General features: G+C 32.4%; 1 protein-coding gene across 8 annotated transcripts in view; it reads right to left on the bottom strand.

Moving 5' to 3' along the window:
• Positions 1 to 22,196, bottom strand: part of LOC127702638 (uncharacterized) — a 143,424-nt gene that overhangs the window by 83,925 nt on the left and 37,303 nt on the right. For 2 of the 8 annotated variants that reach the window (XM_052206918.1, XM_052206916.1), the window contains exons 2-5: positions 19,288 to 19,622; positions 16,808 to 17,157; positions 13,385 to 13,605; positions 3,204 to 6,596 (exon numbers count right to left, since the gene is read on the bottom strand). The exons of 3 other annotated variants lie outside the window; for them this stretch is intronic. In XM_052206918.1, the coding sequence (XP_052062878.1) occupies positions 6,126 to 6,596; positions 13,385 to 13,605; positions 16,808 to 17,157; positions 19,288 to 19,622 (1,377 nt within the window). In that variant the 3' untranslated portion in view covers positions 3,204 to 6,125. Of the gene's footprint in view, positions 1 to 3,203; positions 6,597 to 13,384; positions 13,606 to 16,807; positions 17,158 to 19,287; positions 19,623 to 22,196 lie in introns of those variants that run through there. 3 more of the 8 variants (XM_052206921.1, XM_052206915.1, XM_052206913.1) reach the window with 3 other exon arrangements.

The following is a 22,196-nucleotide window of genomic DNA, read 5'->3' as shown; positions in this document are numbered from 1 at the left end:
TATCCTGTTTAACTTACTTTAAATAAAGCTAATACTAACAATGACCACTGTCCTTTCCTCGATCTTGATATCTATATCATGAACGGGAAGCTTAATACAAAAATTTATGATAAAAGAGATTAATTTTCATTTCCTATCGTTAATTATCCATATTTAGATGGTGACGTTCCCTTGTCACCATCTTATGGTGTTTGTATATCTCAACTTGTACGATTCGCTCGTGTATGTAACAACGTATTAGATTTTAGCGAGAGAAATTTATGTATTACTGAAAAATTATTGCACCAGGGTTTTCGATATCATAAACTAGTCAAAACATTTACTTAATTTTATCATCGGTATAAGGACATCATTCGTAAATATAACTCAACATGCAGACATCTTATACGTTCGGGTATTTCACATCCAATCTTTTATGGTAATATTCTTTACAAGGCACAAAAATGTCAGTATTCACCTCAAAAGCTAAAAAAACCTTTAAACAGACTTATTAAGAAGGGATATAGTTACGATACTGTTGTCAGGTCATTAAAGATTGCATATTTTGGTATTAATATTGATTCACTTATAGGGTCTTTGCATCGGAATTAAACATATTTATTCTAAAACCAGTTGTTGGCATGACACAGGTTATGTTCTTCTCATATTTTTTATGATGGTATAATACTAAACCCCTAACAGGAGGGATTGTGCCTGATATTCATATGATGAAGCCATAATCTTTCAATCAGTTTAATTGAGGTCTGGAGCTGGCATGTCAGTAACTGCTAGTAGTCTGTTGTTATTTATGTATTATTGTCATTTTGTTTATTTTCTTTTGTTTCCTATTCTGACATCGGACTCGGACTTCTCTTAAACTGAGTTTTACTGTGCGTACTGTTGTGCGTTTGTTTTTTCTACATTGGCTAGAGGTATAGGGGGAGGTTTGAGATCTCAAAAAACATGTTTAACCCCGCCGCATTTTTGCGCCTGTCCCAAGTCAGGAGCCTCTGGCTTTTGTTAGTCTTGTATCATTTTTAATTTTAGTTTTTTGTGTATAATTTGGAGTTTAGTATGACGTCCATTATCACTGAACTAGTATACATATTTGTTTAGGGGCCAGCTGAAGGACGCCTCCGGGTGCGGGAGTTTCTCGCTGCATTGCAGACCCATTGGTGGCCTTCGGCTGTTGTCTGCTCTATGGTCGGGTTGTTGTCTCTTTGACACTTTCCCCATTTCCATTCTCAATTTTAATAATAGAATAAATGACAAAAATCTCTGTTTTTTTTATATCTTATATTGCTGATCATTGAAATCTGTTTAATTTCTCTCTATCTTCTTTAGCTTTTGCTCCAAACACAAAAGAGGGGGAATCATTCCTAATTTAAGGGCAACAAACAGTCTTCTAATTATATCGGCAAAAATTGACTTGTTAGTAGGTCTTGTCTTGCTGATCATTTTTGTTTATTTAAGTTTCCTTCTATCTATTATAAGATTTAAGATATAAGACAAAAACGCAAAAAAAATGTACAAATCCTCATCAAAGGCAATAACTCTAATAAGGAGTCAACTGAAGATTTCAACCATAACACTTATTTGTAGAACTTGTCCTTCTGATCATTTTTGCAGTTTTAAAGTTTCTCTCTATCTATTATCGTTTTCAAGATAATAAGCAAAAATGAAAAAACGTGGTAAAATTTGTCATTTCAGGACAATAACTCCTACAGGAAATAGTCTGACAGTTTTAACATATATGGACAACTGGTAGAGTTCAACATTCTGAACAATTTTACCCTTTTCAGATTTCCTCTATTTATAACGGTTATCAGAATAATCAATCTAATTAAAATTAAATCCTTGAATTGCTCCCTTTCTGATATGTCTCACCCTTTGTGTTTAATTGTACCTTGATCATGACAGGTTGTCAATCATACTGTTAATGTATCAATACACTTAAGTAAAAAGACAAAACTAAGCCAGTAACTGAAAAAAAAGGAATAACTGTTATTTTTGAAAAAATACTGTAAATTAAGATGTAACCAAATTTCTTTCCATAGATATAAGAAGATGTGGTATGAGTGCCAATGAGTGCCAGTTCACTTGTGTATATGAACACAGCCATGAGAATAATTGGGAACTGTATGTTAGCGTGTATAGATTTAGTAGCTAATCTGTCGACTTTCCGTTTGGAAGCCGGTGCCTTAGGCAAGAATTGATACAAGTTCCAATCTTTCCAAATATAAGAAAAAAGCTTCCTTTCATCAATCCCTACAATAATATAAGTTTTGAGGAAATCAATTTTGAAATACTGGAGTTAGTGCACGATTTTTGATAAAATAAATTGCCTTAAATATAACAGTTATTGCTCAGTAACTCTGGAATGGCAGAGCTAAAAATTAAAATAAACTGTTGACACAGATATAGTATGTCTCGCTTTTTGGTAATTTGATAGTATAATGCAAATATTGAATCGAAATGGCAATGTTCAAACATGTTTACTATGCAAAACATTCAAAGTCAATGAACCATGACTTATGGTGCAGGACCAAATAACCCAATGGTAATTAGAATTGCCAATGCTTATAAAACTCCATACCAAATACCATTGACCTATCATAAGTTGTTCCCTTTTACAATAACCTAAAAACAAATTTCAATTTGTAAACAATTTAAAAGTTTCAAAGTTAATGAACCATGCTTAGAGTGTTAGACCATATAATCACCATGGAAAAGAGACTTGCAAATGCTTATACAACTGCATACCAAATATAATTGGTTTAATATTAGCAATTTCTCATGAACTGATCTAATCACAAACTTAACATGTAAACTATAAAAAAAAACATTCAAAGTCTATGGACTATGACTTTTGGGCCGGGGCAAAGCCAAATAAATTCCATTGCAATTAGATGTGCAAATGCAAATGCATCTACATTCCAAATATCATTGACAACCACTAGTGATTCCACTTAAACTGGTATAATCTCAAACTAATACATTGCTGACGTTGCAGCCCCCAACGCCGCTACCGCTGTCTTCATAAACAACATGCATAAGTCTCGTTTTTTTTTACTCCGTCAAGGCAACACAAAAATCGAAAGGGAGATTTCTTCAGTCAATTCTAATGTTGTGTTAAACTTATATGAGAATTGGTTAAAGTGAATTTGAGATATCATACGTAGTGTGATTAGTTTTCTGCCTAATTTTTTTATATAAACTGTAAATCAAGAAACTATTGTGTGATTTTATTAATATGAATGCTGATCAATGGTTAAACATATGACATAGATAAATTCAATTTTAAATAATGTTGGGAACAATGAAAATAGCATATAAGTCAAATGTATAATCTTGATGAACAATAAAAATGTTGTTTTTAACAGAAAACACAATCATAATACAACATCATGAATATGCATACTGTGAATTCATAGATATTGTAATTTTGAACGATTTTGTTGATATATAGATGAACCATTTATTCAAGTGGTAAAAAAATATACAACTTTCATATACGTGTGTATGTAAAAAAATTATATTAAACTACAAGAGTAAGTAGCTATAAAAATATCAATTACTCCTCAATCCAGGAAAATAGGTAACCACAAACATATTTGAATTCACAGTTGAATGTCTAAAACATTTCAAATTAAAAAATCATTGGAATACAAATATTATGATATCACAGTGGCAAATAGGTTTTCAAATCATTATTTGTTATGAAAGGAAACACAAATATTTTGGATATTTACTGTACAAATACAGATTTTACAATTTCATAGTATTTCGCCCTAACTGTGAACCGGGGCGGTTATTTTGGGCCAGATGTCTGAAAATTTGTGTTTGAGTGCAATATTCTGATTTTTACTGCTAGGTACTGCTTAAATTTGGATGGGCCTCGCTATACTGCATTCCTGGATCACCGATGTGTATGGTAAATTTCAATTCATATGTTAAATGAACCTTTAAAATGTAACAAAATATAACTAGAGATAACTAGAGCAGATCTCACAATATAATGCCAGAAACACGAATAGTTTGCCCTTGTGGAAAAACATTCCAAGCTTCGACATGACAAGCTCCATGATGCTGTATAAACACATAACAAATATTTACGCTTGAAATTCTTGAACTATCCAAAACTCTGTAATATAAAAATAACAAGACATATACACATGATCTAATTTTATGACTTTACACCACACGAAATTAATTTGCCGCGACACACAACCTGGTGGAAGACATCCAATACACATTGTATCAATAACTTTCTACTGAGACTCAGAAGTGTTATGCTTGACACAACTTTAAATAGTTGAACATAAGTTATAAGGATTAAAATATGGTTAGTAAATCTAATTCTGAAAATCTTGCAGATAGAAATTTCGACCTTATGCATGACACATCATCTGGTTGCAGAAAAATTGTACGTACTTAGTATTATCAATATATAAATAGTTAATGGCATTAAAAATTTATAATCGACACAAAATTTTAAACATGTATAACAATGAGAAGCATGTAAATTTTAACCTCATTGGTCATTTTGACTTAAAACAGACCCAATTTTTAAACTTGCTTCCGACACACCCTTTTGGTTGTGGGCAAAGATATAAGCAATAACAAATATAAACCAATACCCTTCAAGACATCTAGAGGTTTGAGCAGCACATGACTAGATCCTTTAACTTCCTGAGTAAGAAGTACAATAATTTTCCACTTATAAACATCAAAGGATACATCATGCAGGAAATTATATTTGCAAATATCCATCAATAAATACTTAGCGGTTCATCATCAAATGCTACAAGTATGCAGTCAGCTGAAATGTTTTTACCAAACTGTTATTACACTGCTTTTATGGGAGATAACTCTTACTGCTTATATGGGAGATAACTCTAAGTATAAAAAATTGAAGTTGAAATGCTGGTATACATACATATTATATAATACATGTTTCATATATAATATAAAGAAATTCTAATATAACATTAGGCTTTGCATTCTTAAATTCTCATACTATTGGTTTCAACCTTTTCAAGATCCTCACAAAAACACAAATATATTTAACTAGTAATTTAGTTAAGCATCAGTTAAAGTTTAACACATTAGAAAAAAATGTGTCACAGATTATTTTCAAAAAAACTGTTTCAAATGATTGCAACAACAAAAAACCCATTGAAATATATTTTAAAATAAAATGCATAGTATTGGTAATCAATAATAATTGATGTCCAGCTAACATTCGTCTATTTATGGTGAGTAGCAAATATTTTCAAGAGCTCTTTCATTTATATCCTTATCTTTGCTTCAACAAATAATTTTACGGTATTTAATGATGAGGCATTGCAGAAATAACTTTCAACAATTAATCATAACAAAAGTTTGGAATATAAAATCAGAGGAGCAGCATATTTATTGAATAGTCAAACACATGACTTGAAAATGTGCATGTCCAAAAAAGGAGCCATTATCTTTTCTGAGATGTGAATATTATTGGAAGGTACTGGCAAGGGAGTACCTGCCAAAAAAAAATTATAGCTATAACACTCGGAGAGCCTAAGTACATTTTTTTAATTATTTTTCATATTCGGTCATTTTTGTAGCTTTCTGGTCTTGACTTACATTTGAACAGATGCTATATATCAAATGACAATAGTTCAGGCATATCGATTCAGATTATGTTGGTGTTTATTTTCAGAAAAAACATCTCTTGTCTACAGAGGGTTTTTTTCCAAACAAAAGATAAATGTCAAACAATATTTATGTGAAATACTTCAATGATCTAAAGTTATTTTATCTAATACCATCTTTATTCTATTATATCTTTAAACTAAAATTATAAGCAATTAATAAAAAAAACATAAGATATAAGTTTCCTAAGAGCTCTTGATAAAAACCAATCATGGAGTCATATTTTCATAGTGTTGTTGAATATATATAACTCCAAAAAAACTTTTTTAATACTGATTTAAAAAAGGTGCTTTAGAAATAAAGTCAGATCAGAAAAAAAACTAATCATTAGTTAATGAACAATAAAAATTTCATCAAGGTCAAGTGATGAGAGTCAGACCAAAGATTTTTCCTCTTTTAATTCCCACACAAGCTATTATAAATATGCCTGAAAAACAGTACTTGTTAATATGTTATACATTTCTATTTTTAACTAAGAAAGAATAAAGCACAATTGGAAGAACAACAATAACAAACACTATTCCCCCACCCAGCAGATAAATTGGAGGTTTTAAAATGTCAACTTTATGGTCAAATATTTCATTAAGGGCATCAATTGTAGCATCATGTTTTGACTTGATAAAGTCGTAGTTTGCACAGATCCTGTTGAGCTTTTCCTCTGTTATAACTGGTTTCATTGCAAAATGCAGGAGTATGGCCATACACAGCACCTGGATGGTGATCAGAAGCAATAAGCCTGAAAAGCCAATACCTGACGATGCTGGTTGTTGACATCCTATTGGAGGAACTGGTCTAGCACTTTGCCTTATTCCTGGCGGAACTGGGTTTGCGCCTTCTTTAGATTCATTTTGTATATTTGGTTCTGTGGAGAAATAATCTAGACGGGCTTCAGGTTTTGTTACTTCTAATGCATTACTGAAAACCTGTCAAATAAAATGATTGCTGTTCAGTATATACATGTACTTCCTTTCCATTTTATAAAATTGATGCTATTAGCATTGTGGTAATTCTTAAGTTTTACTAGAACACACCCGCGACATTGTGGGTCTGTGACTTAATTAAAGTACCTATGCCTTATTTTTAGCCTGGATTTTTAGTATCTGATAAAGACATGCTTATTGGAAGGTGCGCAGTTTTCTCTGCTTTCAAAATCTTCTGTTTGAACCTGTCCTTGTTTTCTTACGACACTAAACTTACCATAAACAAATTATTTTTTTGTTAACTAATTATCCAAATTATTATTGGTATTGAGGTGGAAGAAAACAGACTTGTTAAATAGTGTACTATAGTGTAACATAGATAACAACTTCAAGGTTCTCCTGATAGAGGAGTGTTATTTACAGAAGATAGCAGGAAACTACATGTGACATATATATACTATTGGTATCGGTATCATATTCGACTCAGCACTTGTTAATTATTGGTAATATTATTAAGTGTAATTTTTAAACAACACCATTATCCTATAATAGTTATATATAGAGTTGAATTCTTTGATTCGTCGTTTTTACATCATGCCAGCTAACAAATTGGACCTCATTATTTTAGAAATATAGATGCACACTTCTCCCCTTTCATTGTTTTTTATTCTGATACCAATTAGTAAAAGTAGGTCCTACATTCTTTAAAATACAAATTTAACTTTTCAAAACAAAAGCGTGCACATGCTAAAATGTCTCGCCTTCAGTGCTTTACTGATCATTGATTTTATGGTGAAAGTCTTAAAAATACATTTTAAGGCTGTACTACAAAAGAGAGGCCACAAATACCAACGGGACATTCAAACCCATAAGTCGAAAATAAACTGACAACGCCATGGCTACAAGAAATACAATAAACTAAACATTTTTAAAGATCAATGACAATTAGGTCAAGGTCAGCAGAACTCCAGATCTGAATTCATAAATTTGGGTTTTTACCCACCATTTTTATGTAATTGAGTAAAATAGTTTTTCTTAATTGCATTAATAATTCCAATTAACCACTCAAGCAAATATCAAATTGTGTTTTTCACCACCATGCTTAGCTAAATGTATTTGTGTTTTTCATCATCAATATATTGAATGGAGACATGTTATAATGCAATTAAATCAAACCAAGATGTTCATCCACTTTTTAAAATATGTTTCTTTCAAGTGTATATGTGAAAGCTGTTTTATTTGGTTTATACACTACAGGTAATGGTTCGGGAACACAATTATTTCTTCGGTTTTATGCCTCAAATAGCAAGTAGGGGAATGAAATTACACTGTTAAAAAATTTGGGTCACAAATTTTAAATTAAAGTTAATGATTTGGTCCAGCTGAAAAAAGGTTAAAAATAAGTATGTCTGAAGCTGTCAAAAGAATTCAAGACTCCCTTAACATAAAATTGTCGATATTTTGAGCTAGAGCTGATGAAGTTTTCTATAATTTTTATATAATTTGTCTCAAAAGTAGTAACCACAATGTAAAAATATTATTGAGAAAGTACAGGTGAGATTGTTTTAATTTTCATTTATTGTCTAAGAGAAATGCACTACGAAATAACTGTGTTCTCAGGCCTAATGACGAGCAATGTTTTGTCTAATTTGTGTCTGATTTGTTTCGTTACCTTCTGCCAAGTTTCTGTCTGCCAGTTTTGTATTTTCTGTCAACTGATAAACTAGTGTCACAGGTGGGGGAGTAACTGATTACCTTTCCATAGCACATACCATCACCCCCAGTTTTAGTTGGGGCTAGTGTCGCTAAGTTTTTAGATTTTAATGTAGTTTTTGTTGACTTTTCATTTGGTTTTCTTCCATTTCTTGCCATGGCATTGTCAGTTTATTTTATACTTAAGATTTTAATGTCACCTAGGTAGCTTCCATCTCTTGTATATACTACATTGAAACAGGAACAGATATGGTGCAGCAATGACACAAAAACCGTACAGAACTACTAACATGACTAAATACAACCAACAAAACAGTCAAGATACCATATACTCTTCAAATTGCATGATCCTCAATGCAGTGGAAACTCCAAAAAACTAGTATAAGTCAAAATGAATATATGCAATCAAAAATGACACTGTTAAAAGTGTTTGAATTGTTTGGGTCTGGAGCACTTTTCTAGATTTACCTTCATTAGGAATGTTCAAAGGCTATCTAGATACCTAAAAACAAAGGAGCTATAAAATCAAAAGGGACATAACAAGTATAGCAAATTCATCTATAGTGAAGTGTTAAATTCCATTTCTTTTCTTCAAATCTATTTACCAAGTGGTGTACTTAAGTCACTGCATTTCAGTACTTTTGTTATTACCTGTAAAGATTTATCTACTACTATGATTCTAGCACAAAAACTTAATATTTGCTAATCAAGTTTATTAATTGAAACTCCTGTCAAAAGAATATTTGTTTTAATTTCATTCTGTTTCTACCTTAAACAAACTGTTAATTATGTGCATTGTGATCATTGTCTCAGATTGTCAATTAAGAGGACATCTTTGGAATTTAAAACGGTCTTGGTTTGTACTCACTGAGCATAGAGTCTGCCTCGACGTCGTTTATTCTTGGTCATCCATAAACTAATAGACTGATAGAGGTTGTATGCTTTCGAATCTGGACCTAACATACTAACTTTCATCATAAAAGTTCTTTTGTATTTCTTTTCGAGATGGCTTACTGTAAATTCAGAAATTATTGCGACGTTTTTATTAATGCGAATAACGCGACTGGGTGAGTATCGCAATAATAAGAAATGACGCATTCTGATAACATGGATAACTGAAACATAGATCTGTATGCAGATCTTTTAAAATAATGCACGCATAATTCAAATTTGCAGTATGTCTACAATGAGCATTTAAGACAGTTTTGTGTACTAAAGCTTCTTTCACATTCTACACTTGTTAGACTTAATCATAGAGCTATCATGGCAAGCTTTGAGAATGCTGGCATGATGTCTTTGTATAACAGTATAAGTCTTCTATAAATTTGATTTGTGTCACATTTCGAGTATGCACTATTTATCATGCCCCTTATGAGTCTGATCCATTCTTCTTTCAGTTCAACTCCATCTATTTAGTTGTAATAGTTCTACAATCTTTTTTTGAACTTCTGTTCCCTCCATAAGATTTCCTTCAACAGCTTTGGTTTTGTTCTCGTGACCATAAAATACAGAAAGTCTTTCAACAGCATTGTCAGCATCTGTTACATCTGCGGAGATAATGCTCATAGGTTCCAAAACCAAACTAAAATCTGACAACATGCAACACTTTCCTTCTTTTTTAGTCTTTTCTTAATATTCTTTGACAAACTTTTCATATAATCATCCTTAATAATTTGAAATTCTTTGTCAATGCTTGATTAACATGAGAGTTTCTTTCCCTTAAGTTTCATAGTTTCAATTTTTGCAATAGTTCCTTCTATCAAGGGACAATTTATAACAAAAATCAGCAAAGACCCATCGAAACAACATCTGATTCAAAAATTTAATAACACTTTTAGATATTTAGATGATATATTGGCTCTCAATAATGACGACTTCAGTATGTACACTAAAGAGATTTATCCTGCCGACCTGACTTTAGATAAAGCTAATACTAGCAATGAACACTGCCCTTTTCTGGATCTTGATATCTATATCTTTAACGAGAAGCTTAATACCAAAATTTATTATAAAAGAGATGATTTTTCATTGCCTATTGTTAATTATCCATTTTTAGATGGTGACATTCCCTTGTCACCATCTTATGGTGTTTATATATCTCAACTTGTTCGTTCGCTCGTGTATGTAACAACGTATTTGATTTCAACGAAAAAAATCACTGTATTACTGAAAAATTATTACACCAGGGTTTTCGATATCACAAACTAGTCAAAACATTTACTAAATTTTATCATCGGTACAAGGACATCATTCGTAAATATAAATCAACATGCAGACATCTTATACGTTCAGGTATTTCACATCCAATATTTTATGGTAATATTCTTTACAAAGCACAAAAATTTGTTCGGAAAGGATATAGTTACGATACTGGTGTCAGGTCATTAAGGATTGCATATTTTGGTATTAATATTGATTCACTCATAGGGTCTTTGCATCGGAAATAAACACATTTATTCTAAAACCAGTTGTTGGCATGATACGGGTTATATTCTTCTCATATATTTTATGATGGTATGATACTAAACCCCTAACGAAAGGGATTGTACTTGATTTTCATATGATGAAGACATAATCTTTCAATCAGTTTAATTGAGGTCTGGAGCTGGCATGTCAGTAACTGCTTGGTATTCCTTTATTAATTTATGTAGCATTGTCATTTTGCTTAGTTTCTTTTGTTACCTATTCTGACATCGGACTCAGACTTCTTTTAAACTGAGCTTAACTGTGCGTATTGCTATGTGTTTCTTTATTCTACATTGGCTAGAGGTATAGGGGGAGGGTTGAGATCTCACAAAACATGTTAAACCCCGCTGCATTTTTGCGCCTGTCCCAAGTCAAGAGCCTCTTGCCTTTGTTAGTCTTTGTATGTTTTTTTAATTTTAGTTCATTTATATGTTTTGGAGTTTAGTGTGACGTCCATTTTCACTGAACTAGTACACAATTGTATTTAGGGTCCAGCTGAGGACCACCTCTGGGTCCGGAATTTTCTCGCTGCGTTGAAGACCCATTGGTGGCCTTCGGCTGTTGTCTGTTCTTTGGTCGGGTTGTTGTCTCTTTGACATATACCCCATTTCCATTCTCAATTTAACGTATTTCACTGAATGACAAATTCTGATTTCGTAGTCTACAACTCAGTATACTTAGCTCAGTCTTCACTCTTGAGCACACTCTAAGCAGCCTAGGCTTGTAAAATTGCTTTTGGACCTGTAAAAATCATCTCTACAGGCCAACAGAACCTAACTAAAAGTTTTCCAAAAATTGAGCTCCGTGTGAACATCAAACATTAAAGCTGTTACCAGAACAACTTTGTAGGAACGGAAGTACTTATGCAATCTTTTGCAACAAGTGATTTTTCAGCTGTAAATTTGGATAATGTGGATACAATTGAGGCCATGGATACTTTCCTTTCCAGGCAAAGAATGTCTTATCTGACATTGTGTGACCTTGCTTAAATTTTGTAGTATTTTTATCAGAGGAAGAAACATGCAACACTGTTGATGATTTCGTGTAAAATGTCATTTGTAAAAGGAGTTGTTGCCTTCTCCACTAAGGGATTGCGTAATGCATGGTGGTCTGTTGTCATATAGTTAAACAGGTTATACGACATTGTTACTAGTGATACTTTTTTCTGCCTCTCAGAGTCATGGTCTGCCAAAAAAAAACATAATTCATAAACTGGTACCTTATGTTTACCTGAGGATATAGCTTTGAGCAACAGTCAATTCCAACAGGGACCTAAATCAGTTTTTTGATGAAACGCTCTACTTGTAGAATGAAAGTAGATTCCCTAATATTACAAAAATAGATTTATACAACCACAATTTATCGATTAGGGTTAATTACGCACAAGATAGTGACTAGAATGGTTGAGAATGCATAGTTTTGGCATATCATTGGGGTCTCCTTTGTATGAATTGGGTTTTTGAATGCTTCAATCATAATTTGAATTGGGTTTTCAATTTTTTTATTGCATAATAATGCAAATATGCAGCTTATCTGGAGCTCTGGGTCAGATATATCCTGTCAGACAGACATGTACACCTTTCAATTGTTCCATACACCAAATGTAGTTGACCTTTTGCTAATGGTAATTGAAAAACAGACCAAAGCATAAAATCTAAACATTGACAAATGAATCATGAAAATGAGGTCAAAGTCAGATTTTACCTGTCAGACAGACATGTACATCTAACAATTATTTGATACACCAAATATAGCTGACCTATTGCTATTAACTATTTTAAAAATAGACCAAAAAACAAAAACTTGACATTGACCAATGAACCACGAAAATTAGGTCAAGGTCAGATAATAACGAATAGACAGACATGTGGACCACACAATCTCCATACATTAAATACAGTTGTTTTATATTCTAATACTTGAAAAAGAGACCAAAACACAAAAACTTAACATTAACCAATGAACCATGAAAATGAGATCAAGGTAAAACCTGCCAGACTGACATGTACCCCTTACAATCATTCCATACACCACATTTAGTTGACCTACTACTTATAATATCTGAGAAACAGACATAATCAGGCAACTTTAACCTTGATCACTGATCCATGAAATGAGGTTGAGGTCCTTTCTACCCTGTCAGACGGACATGTAGACATTACAAGGAACCCATATACCAAATGCAGTTGTCCTATTACTTATAATAAGGGAGAAATTCACATGACAAAAACACTATATTTTGTTCAAGCAGTAACAGAACCATGAAAATGAGGTCAAGGACAATGCACATATGACAGGCAGAAACTTCATTACATAAGGTATCTGCTGACTGCATACAAGGTATGAAGTGTCCAGCTATTGTACCTTCTGAAGTATAAAGCTTTATACAAATACTCGCTTTAGTCTACACCACTTCTGACACCACCCCTGCTAGTTATCCTTATGTCTGGTATAATTTGACTTTCTTCGCAGTCCCCATAATGGATTCAATAAAACAAACTAAACATTCTAGAAGATACAGGTGCTAAGTTGTGTTCGCATTTTGTAAATATATATGTATTCAATTAGTATTCTTTACTACATTAACATCCCTAGACTTATCAGCAACTTACCCGTGTCATCAGTTTAAGAACACGAACATCAATCTGTGGTATGACTGAAAACATATAAGTCATATCTTTATCTATATCTTCACAATAATTCGTTATTCTGGCAAATCGATTATTCGGTATTCCAAGATGTTTTCTGAATTCTGTCTCTCTCTTCTCCACTTCTGGATTGTATCTTCCATTAAACTTGTCAGCTTTTGTCATAACACCAAATATTGGAATACCTAAACATGTAATTTTATAATGTAATTTATACAAATAATATCACAATTTTAAAATAAGTTCTTCGTTTTTACTTTATTTGTATCTTTCGCAACATTATATTTATTTTTACTTGATATATACATCATGAAGATTACGTGTTGTCATCTCAATCCTGCTGATTCAAACACAGTAATGTTATTAAACTTCTGTGAATCACTTAAATCACCTTGCTTATTCTATCACTTTGTATTGTGTTTTTGATGTTAGCAAGGAAGCTATTAAAACAAGAGTTCCAAGTGGTGAAGTTGAAATCATCCCTTCGTAAGTTTTATGGAAGCCATAACGAGTTGGTTCACCATTATGGAATATCCGTTTCACAGATGACAGCGGATATGTTCCAGTTGTCGTAACTACAATCCCGTTATCCCCCCTTTTCCCTTTTTGTTGGTCTTTTTTTTAGCCATGGCTTTGTCAGTTTATTTTTTACTTAAATTATGAGTTTGAATGTCCCTTTGGTATCTTTCGCCTCTCTTTTGCAAACAATTTAATATAACATTTTTTATCAATCTCTTTGGGAAACAATTGCTTACATCATTTTATATTATCTTGGAAAATGTTTGGTTTTTAAATATCATAATAATAGACGTATTCATGAATTTGAGATTTTTATGATTTGACTAGGGGAGATTAAATTTTGCAGATCTAATTGCTTAAAGGGGAGATAATTCAACTGATTATCACTGTCTTAATTTCCATTTTCTAAAATATAAAGGATTCAATATGGACGCAGGTCATAAACCCTACTTTTGTATCAAATGTATATGATAGATCTTAATCGTCAAAAATATATATATATAAATACAATAAGAACTAGCATTCAGGAAAATTAAAAAAAAATATTTAAGGGTTTTGTAATACACTTGATATCACTTAAGGTTGCTGCTGTATGTGAAAAAGTGTAATGTTGACTGTCAAAAAGTAACTCCATTTATCAGCAATCTGAATAATAAGATTTGGTATGATTGCATATGCAACAACTCTCCACCAGAGACCAAATTACTTAAAAGTATTGCTAACAATTATCTGACAACACTCCAATGTACTTTCTGTTTCAAAGACGTTTCATGATCTTCTGGTTTTGTCATAATGATACATACCTTCAAAAATGTGTAAGCAGAAATTTCAAGGGCTGGTATAATTATCACCTGAACGGAAAGTTAGTAGAGTGTTATCAGATCCTTGTTATACCTTTGTCATAAGTTAAAGGAAGGACACATCATCTGTATTTTAACCAGACTGATTTATCAGTAAAATGAAGTAAAAATATTTTTTAAGTTTGTATTTTTGACCATGCTATGAATGTTTTTAAATGTTTAAACTGCATAAAAACTAATTCAATTTATCAGTAAAAGAACCTAAATGTTGACGCCACTAGGTCTTGCTTTGGCAACAAATGTTGTAGATTAGAAATGACACTCCGTAAATTTTATGGACACCATCACGAATTGGTTGATCTATACAATGTGTCTGTGTCTAAACTAACTAATGACATTTTTACCACGTCTTAGTGTGTGGTTTAACATCTTTGTCGTCGGTCTGCTAAGTACCGAACGTGACCTATTCCCGAATATGACTGTTAAACCGAGTGTGAATTTTGCATTGCTATACGACGTGTCTCGGTATTTTGTACATCAAACATTCATGTTTTTATTTTTGATGTTTCTTTTATGGATTCGGTTGGATAATCTGTTATGTCTTATCATTTGTAGTCCAAACTATTATAAAATTGCCTTTCAATACCATCATTGTCAAGAAAATTGTTTGGACTGGTATTGTGAAAATAAATGTATATAGTTCGAGATTGCATGTTCGTTACGTAAGAACGTCACTGTTTTCGATGTCCTGTGGTGTCTGTCGTTGATAGAAGATGTTCGTAGTTGTTCTGATGTTTGCATGTTGTGTCGACTATTATATTATTTGTTTGTGCGTTTCTCTGTGATGAGTGTTCTTGCGTCTGTTTGTGCTGTATTTCTGTCACGTAGTGTTGTCATTTTAGCGATATTTGTTTAACATTTTCATAAAGGCGGGAGGTTTGGCTAGCCATAAAACCAGGTTCAACCCACAATTTTTTCTTTAAATGTCCTGTACCAAGTCAGGAATATAGCAGTTGGTATCAAATAGTTCGTTTCTTTGTAAGTTGGCGTTTGTTTTTGTTGCACCTTAGTATTCCTATTGTTCCTTTGTTTTCCTCTTATAGTTGATGTGTTTCCCTCGGTTTTAGTTTGTAACCCGGATTTGTTTTCTCTCAATCGATTTATGACTTTTGAACACCGGTATACTACTGTTGCCTTTATGTATATATATATTAAGGCTCGACAAAATTATATATTCAAACGAATATCTACAGTCAATCCTGCATTAAGCAGTCACTCATGGGAAATATCAAAAGTGCCGATCAAGAAAGGTGACCTTTTAAATGAGGTTCCTAAAAGTGAAATCTGCTTCCTACATTGCATTCGGCTTGGATCAGGGTAAATTGTTTTATAATTTTCAATTGGTAGAGTTATCGTTCTTGCGAGCAGACAAATAAAAAATGGCAGATTCCTGTGCTCTAAATTTGAAGGAAACATTCAAAATAGTTAATATTCGTGAATAAGTTTAATAAGTCAATGATGGGGTTTTCAATAGAAACTGAGAGGATTTGAACACGTGAAAATTCACAAATTCAGCTCCTGTTGCGTGATCTCGGTTGCAAATGGCTCCCAGTTTTATTTTGACCTCGATTATGAACACATTAGTGTCACATATATTCGGATTGTTAAAACATGTAAATGACCGTTTCTAAAAGGAGAAATTACAATTTCGTGCAAAAGTTAGGTGACTGCTGAAGAGTTAAATGATATGGAGAAAACCTTTGGGAGGGTTTGAACTTGGCCGTTAGAGACAGGTGACCGCTGAAACAAGGTGACACACTAGTCATTTTGGGGCCCTTTATAGCTTGCTGTTTTGTGTGAGCCAAGGCTCCGTGTTGAAGGTGAAACTTTGACTTATAATTGTTAAATTTTTATACATTGTGAGTTGGATGGAGAGTTGTCTCATTTGCACTCATACCACATCTTCTTATTTATATTGACAGTTAAGGCTGGTTTGACTGTACCGTAAAAATCAAACTTATGTATTTTAATTTATAGGTCTACCTTATAAATCAGCACTGCTACATACCTCTGACACCATGTGCAACTTCACTCACACATGCCATTAACTGTGTTGGAAGGGTAGTCATAGGATCTCCTGAACACACAAATATAATTCGGTCTATCACTAAATATTCATTGCCCTGTCCATATTTCTCTTTTAAACCATTTAAGCCATAATTTTGGTAGTGAGTTAAAACATCAGATAATTTTCCAAATTCTTGCATCCTTCCATAAAAGATAATATTGAGTAGCTCTCTGGTATACTCGTCGTTCTGGTCTTCAAAACTTTTCATATCAAAAAATGTTGGCATTAAGATTTCATCATCCTCTTCATTGTTTGCTCCCTTCCTGTAGTAGTATTTCTCTTTTTTAAAACTGAAACAAAATCAATTTACAACCATTAACAGTCTTTCAACATATTTAAGGGCTGCTATACATGTTTTTGTAAGGCCAAAAATAAAATTTGAATTGTTTGATTGTTTGATGTTGCCTACCTAGCTATCCATCTAAAAAAGCAGCCTATCCAAAAAAATTTATGACACAAATCGGGTAAATTTTTTTTAAAGATTTCTTCCTGCTCCAACGTTGTTTTCTTGTCTAAAACATGTAATTTATGTTGTTGGCAAAAATAAAATACACATAAGAACCCTACAAACATAACAAAGCATGGTTAGGCAACATCAGAGAAATGTTTTTTTAAGGGTGGTCTTTAGAAGTATTATGACTTTTTGGTGACAACTTAATTACTGATCATTAATATCATGCGGGAGCTCACTTACATTAAAATTATCTATATACCGGGAATTTTTATTTCCAAGGGGTATTAACATGATTATACTACACAAACATTGTTGATACATATCGGTGCTATCATTATTGAACTTCTACAAGACCTTGCTGATATAAAACTCTTGAAATAAATTTCATAAAAATCCTACAAAATATGTAGCCTAAGGCATGAAGGTGCTTATAATGCAATTTTCAATAAAATTATATCCAAAAGGACCATAAGTTTTGTCAAAATAGTTGATCAACACTGATTTTGTAACTCATCTTAGACTTGACCATGTTCACTAATAAAAAAAAACTATAATAATAGGATCATAAAAATCAGACAAAAAGTAGGCTTGAGAGTGGTTGCATGCAAGCATTTTTCAATAGAATTTACATTTTCAAGGGTTATAACTCTTGTAAAAATATTTGATTAGAAAAATGTAGACGTGAAAGTGCTTACCATGCAATTTTCAATATAAATTATTGTCAAAGGGATATACATTCTGTTGATCAGCACTGATTTTCCAACTCATTTCATTTTCCTTTTTTTCCCACTAGCTTATAACCTTTTATGTGATTAAGACATAGGTCACCATAGTTTATAATTTTTTATACATCATCAGGAATTTTATATTTGTAGAAAAAAATGTACTGAAAAGAAGCGTTAAATGACAATAAAAGGGTAAAGCCACAATGATGACATGCTGAAAAATTAAAAAGAAAAGTAAAATTGTAATTTTTGATGTTCTTTCATACATCACTCAAACTTAAATGATTCGGTAAAAAGCAAATTAGGTGACCACAAAGGTCTTTGTTATTGGATATTATATATATATAGTTAAATTAAAAATAGAATACAGTTGCATCTGGACTAACATGCTAAATGGAACTTAACATAATCTTGTCTACGACCAGAATGTTGATGCAAGAAAAGAAAAACAAATCTTGTCTTGCCATATTCTTAATTTGGGAGGCAAACATGTGAAGTGTAATGTCAAAAGATGAATAAAAAATAGAGAATATGTCCATGGGACACAGATGATGCCCCCGCTTGCATATAACGTTAAAAAGGGACATAACTCAAGAACGGTAAAAGTGACGCAACCCAAATTAGAACTTGATATGCGTTTAGTGGAAATAAGCATTGTGTATAACATGTATAAGTTTCATAACATTTTTTAGGCAAACTAAAGTTAGAGAACGGAAATTAACTTTTGGACGTACATACATACAGACGGACGTATGTATGGACGGACGGACAAGGGTAACACTGAATGCCCCCTCCGCTGCGGCGAGGGCATACAAAGAATGTGTCCATAAGTCACCACCATTCCTGCACTCACCATCACATTTCGATGTTCAGTGATCCATAAATCAGGGGGAAAATCCTTACTTGGCATAAATATGTATATTAAAAAGTTTACTTCATAATGATCATGTGAGCCAAGTCTCAAGTTGATGTTACCACAAACTACCGAAGTCAAAACTTAAAACTACCCTAAACCAACATGTTAAACTGAAATATAGGACCAAAAAAAACACACAGACATGACAGACCTGAAAACATAATACCCCTCTACTGTCCTAGGTTGAGCATGAAAATGCATGGCAAATAGTATATAATCTATGTCTTAAATTAACTACAAATGATGCAGTCTTGCCTTCGCAGTCAAATAAAAAAAAATATTGAAAATGCAGTTTTTATTTATATACTGCTTTACGTTAGACTACCTGATAAAATTTTGTGAAATCTGTTTCCCCAATCGACCATAGCTTTCATGTGCTGTTAATTGTTTCCATTTGTCGTCACTAAAGCTGGCAAATATAGTATCAAGAAGAGAAGATTTCCCGCATCCATTTGAACCAATAATTGCAATATTCAATGGTCGTTTTCCACTGGATATCGTACCAACCTCTTTTTGACAAATTTCAATCAGCTTCTGTTTATCATTCCAGCATTTTTTCTTTGTAGAATCTATTTCAATATCAATATCACTGTCTGAATCTTCTGTCTTTGAAGGTTGCCCCCTTAGACCTTCATAGGTATCCCCACTGAGTGCAGCCATCTACAAATATACCTTATAGACAAATCAGATATACAAATACGGAGATGTGGTATGATTGCTAATGAGACAACTATGCATCAGAGTTAAAATGAAGTAGTAGTAAGCAATTATAGGCAACCTAAAACAATGAGAAAAACCCATACATAAGTCAGCTGTAACAGGCCCTGACATGAAAATTTTTATTCAATTCAAACAAGAAAACTAATAGCCCAATTCATAACAAAACAATTTACGAAAAACAAATATGACAGACATGAACCAAAGATGAACACTGTACTACCAACGACTACAGGCTCTAGACTTGGTACAGGCACAGAAAGAATGTAAAGGGGTTAAACATGTTTGGAAGTGCTCAACTCTCCCCAAACCTGGAACAGTTGTGTAACAGCACAACATCAGAACAAACTGTAAAAATCGGTTGCAATTGCCCTAACTCAAAAGATCAACAGGAGACACAAAAACCACTAAGATAAAAACAAGTGACACAAAGCTCCAAAATAAGAGTACTCGCAGTTACTGAAAACTAGTTCAAAGAAGATTATGAAACTAATTAATAAATCATGTTTTCCCATTCTCCCAAACAAATGGATAAATTTCTCAGTCTGAATCAGTGAAAACCATAGTAACTTCAACTCACAAGTTTTCTCCTTGTAATACACACATTTTCAGTTTTTAACATGTGCTATGTTTATCGCACGTCTGCGTGCATTTCATGTCTTTACACAGAAATCACACACATTCTCCTATGCTATTGTTATGATAGGGATTTTTGGTTGATGTAATTTCCTTTTGGTTCTTCCATTGATTGTTAATTTTTATTAAGGTAGAGAATGGTTGAGGGGGACATAGAAATACTGGGTGTCCGTCCGTGCGTGTGTCGGTCCAGTCTTGTTAAAGCACTCTCACATAATCAATTCTTGTCAAATTTTTATATCAAAGGATTATTTTAGCAATGTGTGAGATAAGTTTGTAAATCACAGCCGATTAACTTTTTTTTGAAAGAGTTATGCCCTTGGAAATATCAATTTTATACGAAATTGCATTGTAAAGGGTCTCAAGCCTACATTTCTCTAAGATATTTACTGATATTCATAAAAAGTTTTAAAGAACCAAAACAAAAATTTTAGTTATTGGACAGATAAATATGTGCATCGCTGGGGACATTGAAACTCTGCAGTGTTCTTTTACCTCATACCTGATTTACTCTGGATTCATTGTTATGCCTTGTATACCAATTTTAGTGGATTTCGTTGGTACAGGTAAACCAAGAATTTAACTGTTCAACGAATTACACATTTTCAATAAGTTTGTATGCAGACTTTGGTAAATCCACGAAATCAAATATCCACGAAAATGCAAGTTTTTCTCAATCCACGAAAATTGGTACCCACGAAAATTAATGAATCCACAGTATTCCAAATTTGAAAAATAACAAGCTTTCATCATTTATTAAATGAAAATAGAAAAGAAAATCGAAATTTTTAATTCGAGGTTATTGAAATTTGACCTGACAAGAGTCAAATTTGCTCTGACCAATGTCCCCAACGATAGAAAATGTAAATAACTTTTGTATTTCTCAAATGATTGACTTAAAATTATGGAACATATCTGACAAGATCTAATCTTTGAATTAATGAATAATACTAAAATCTAAATTTTCACTTTTATAGGAACTGCTTGTATCTAAAGTTCCTGAGAAATATTTGAAAGAACAGAAAAAAGTAGTTTTAAATTCAAAGTTAAAAGAAATTCGATCATTAGGCCATATGAAAAGGGGGGATTATATATGATAAAATTAAGAAGTTATTTCATTGCTTTAAAAGCTATGCGGGTTAAAAGACTTAGTGATTGTGACTTAATATGGATATTGGAAAATTATACCTCAGCACTGTTTCTGTAATTTTGGGTCAAACTGGCTAGTGTTTTAAACAAACAATGGGGATATTCCAGAAGAAAGCCCTAAAATATCCTAGATTTTTATAAAACTATCCTTAAATGTTTGAAATTAACTGGTTGGGGTTTCACGAAAAAAGCCTGAAAAATTAACAGATATGAGAAAACAAATATTATGGAACAACAAATTAATTAAATTTGAAAATAAAGCTATTATTTACAAAAAATGAATGCCAAGCGATCTTTATTATTTATGTAAATGATATCGGAGATGGAAAAAGCTGCGTTTTCAAAAGATGTCATTTTGAATAAATTAAAAAACATATCAAACTGGACAGTTGAAATTAATTTAGTAAAGAAATCAATACTAAAACATTGGGCAGCTATCTTAAAGTCGGAAAATTCAATAAACAGCACTGTTTATATAAAAAAGAAACTATTTTTTATGGAAAGGATTACCTATGAAATTAAAATCACTATCAAACAAAATTTTACATAAGTCTCTGATAAAAAAATTGAACCAGTTTTTGGACAAAATAAATGGGGAATGTGTCCATTGGACACAGATGTGACCCCCGCTTGCATATAACGTTATAAAGGGATATAACTCAAGAACTGTAAAAGTGACACTACCCAAATTTGTACTTGATCTGACTTTTGTTGTAATAAGCATTGTGCATA

This window comes from Mytilus californianus, unplaced genomic scaffold (genome assembly GCF_021869535.1).
Source record: "Mytilus californianus isolate M0D057914Y unplaced genomic scaffold, xbMytCali1.0.p SCAF_5, whole genome shotgun sequence".
NCBI classification, from domain to species: Eukaryota; Metazoa; Mollusca; class Bivalvia; order Mytilida; family Mytilidae; genus Mytilus; species Mytilus californianus.
This window is presented reverse-complemented; position numbering and strand designations above follow the sequence as displayed.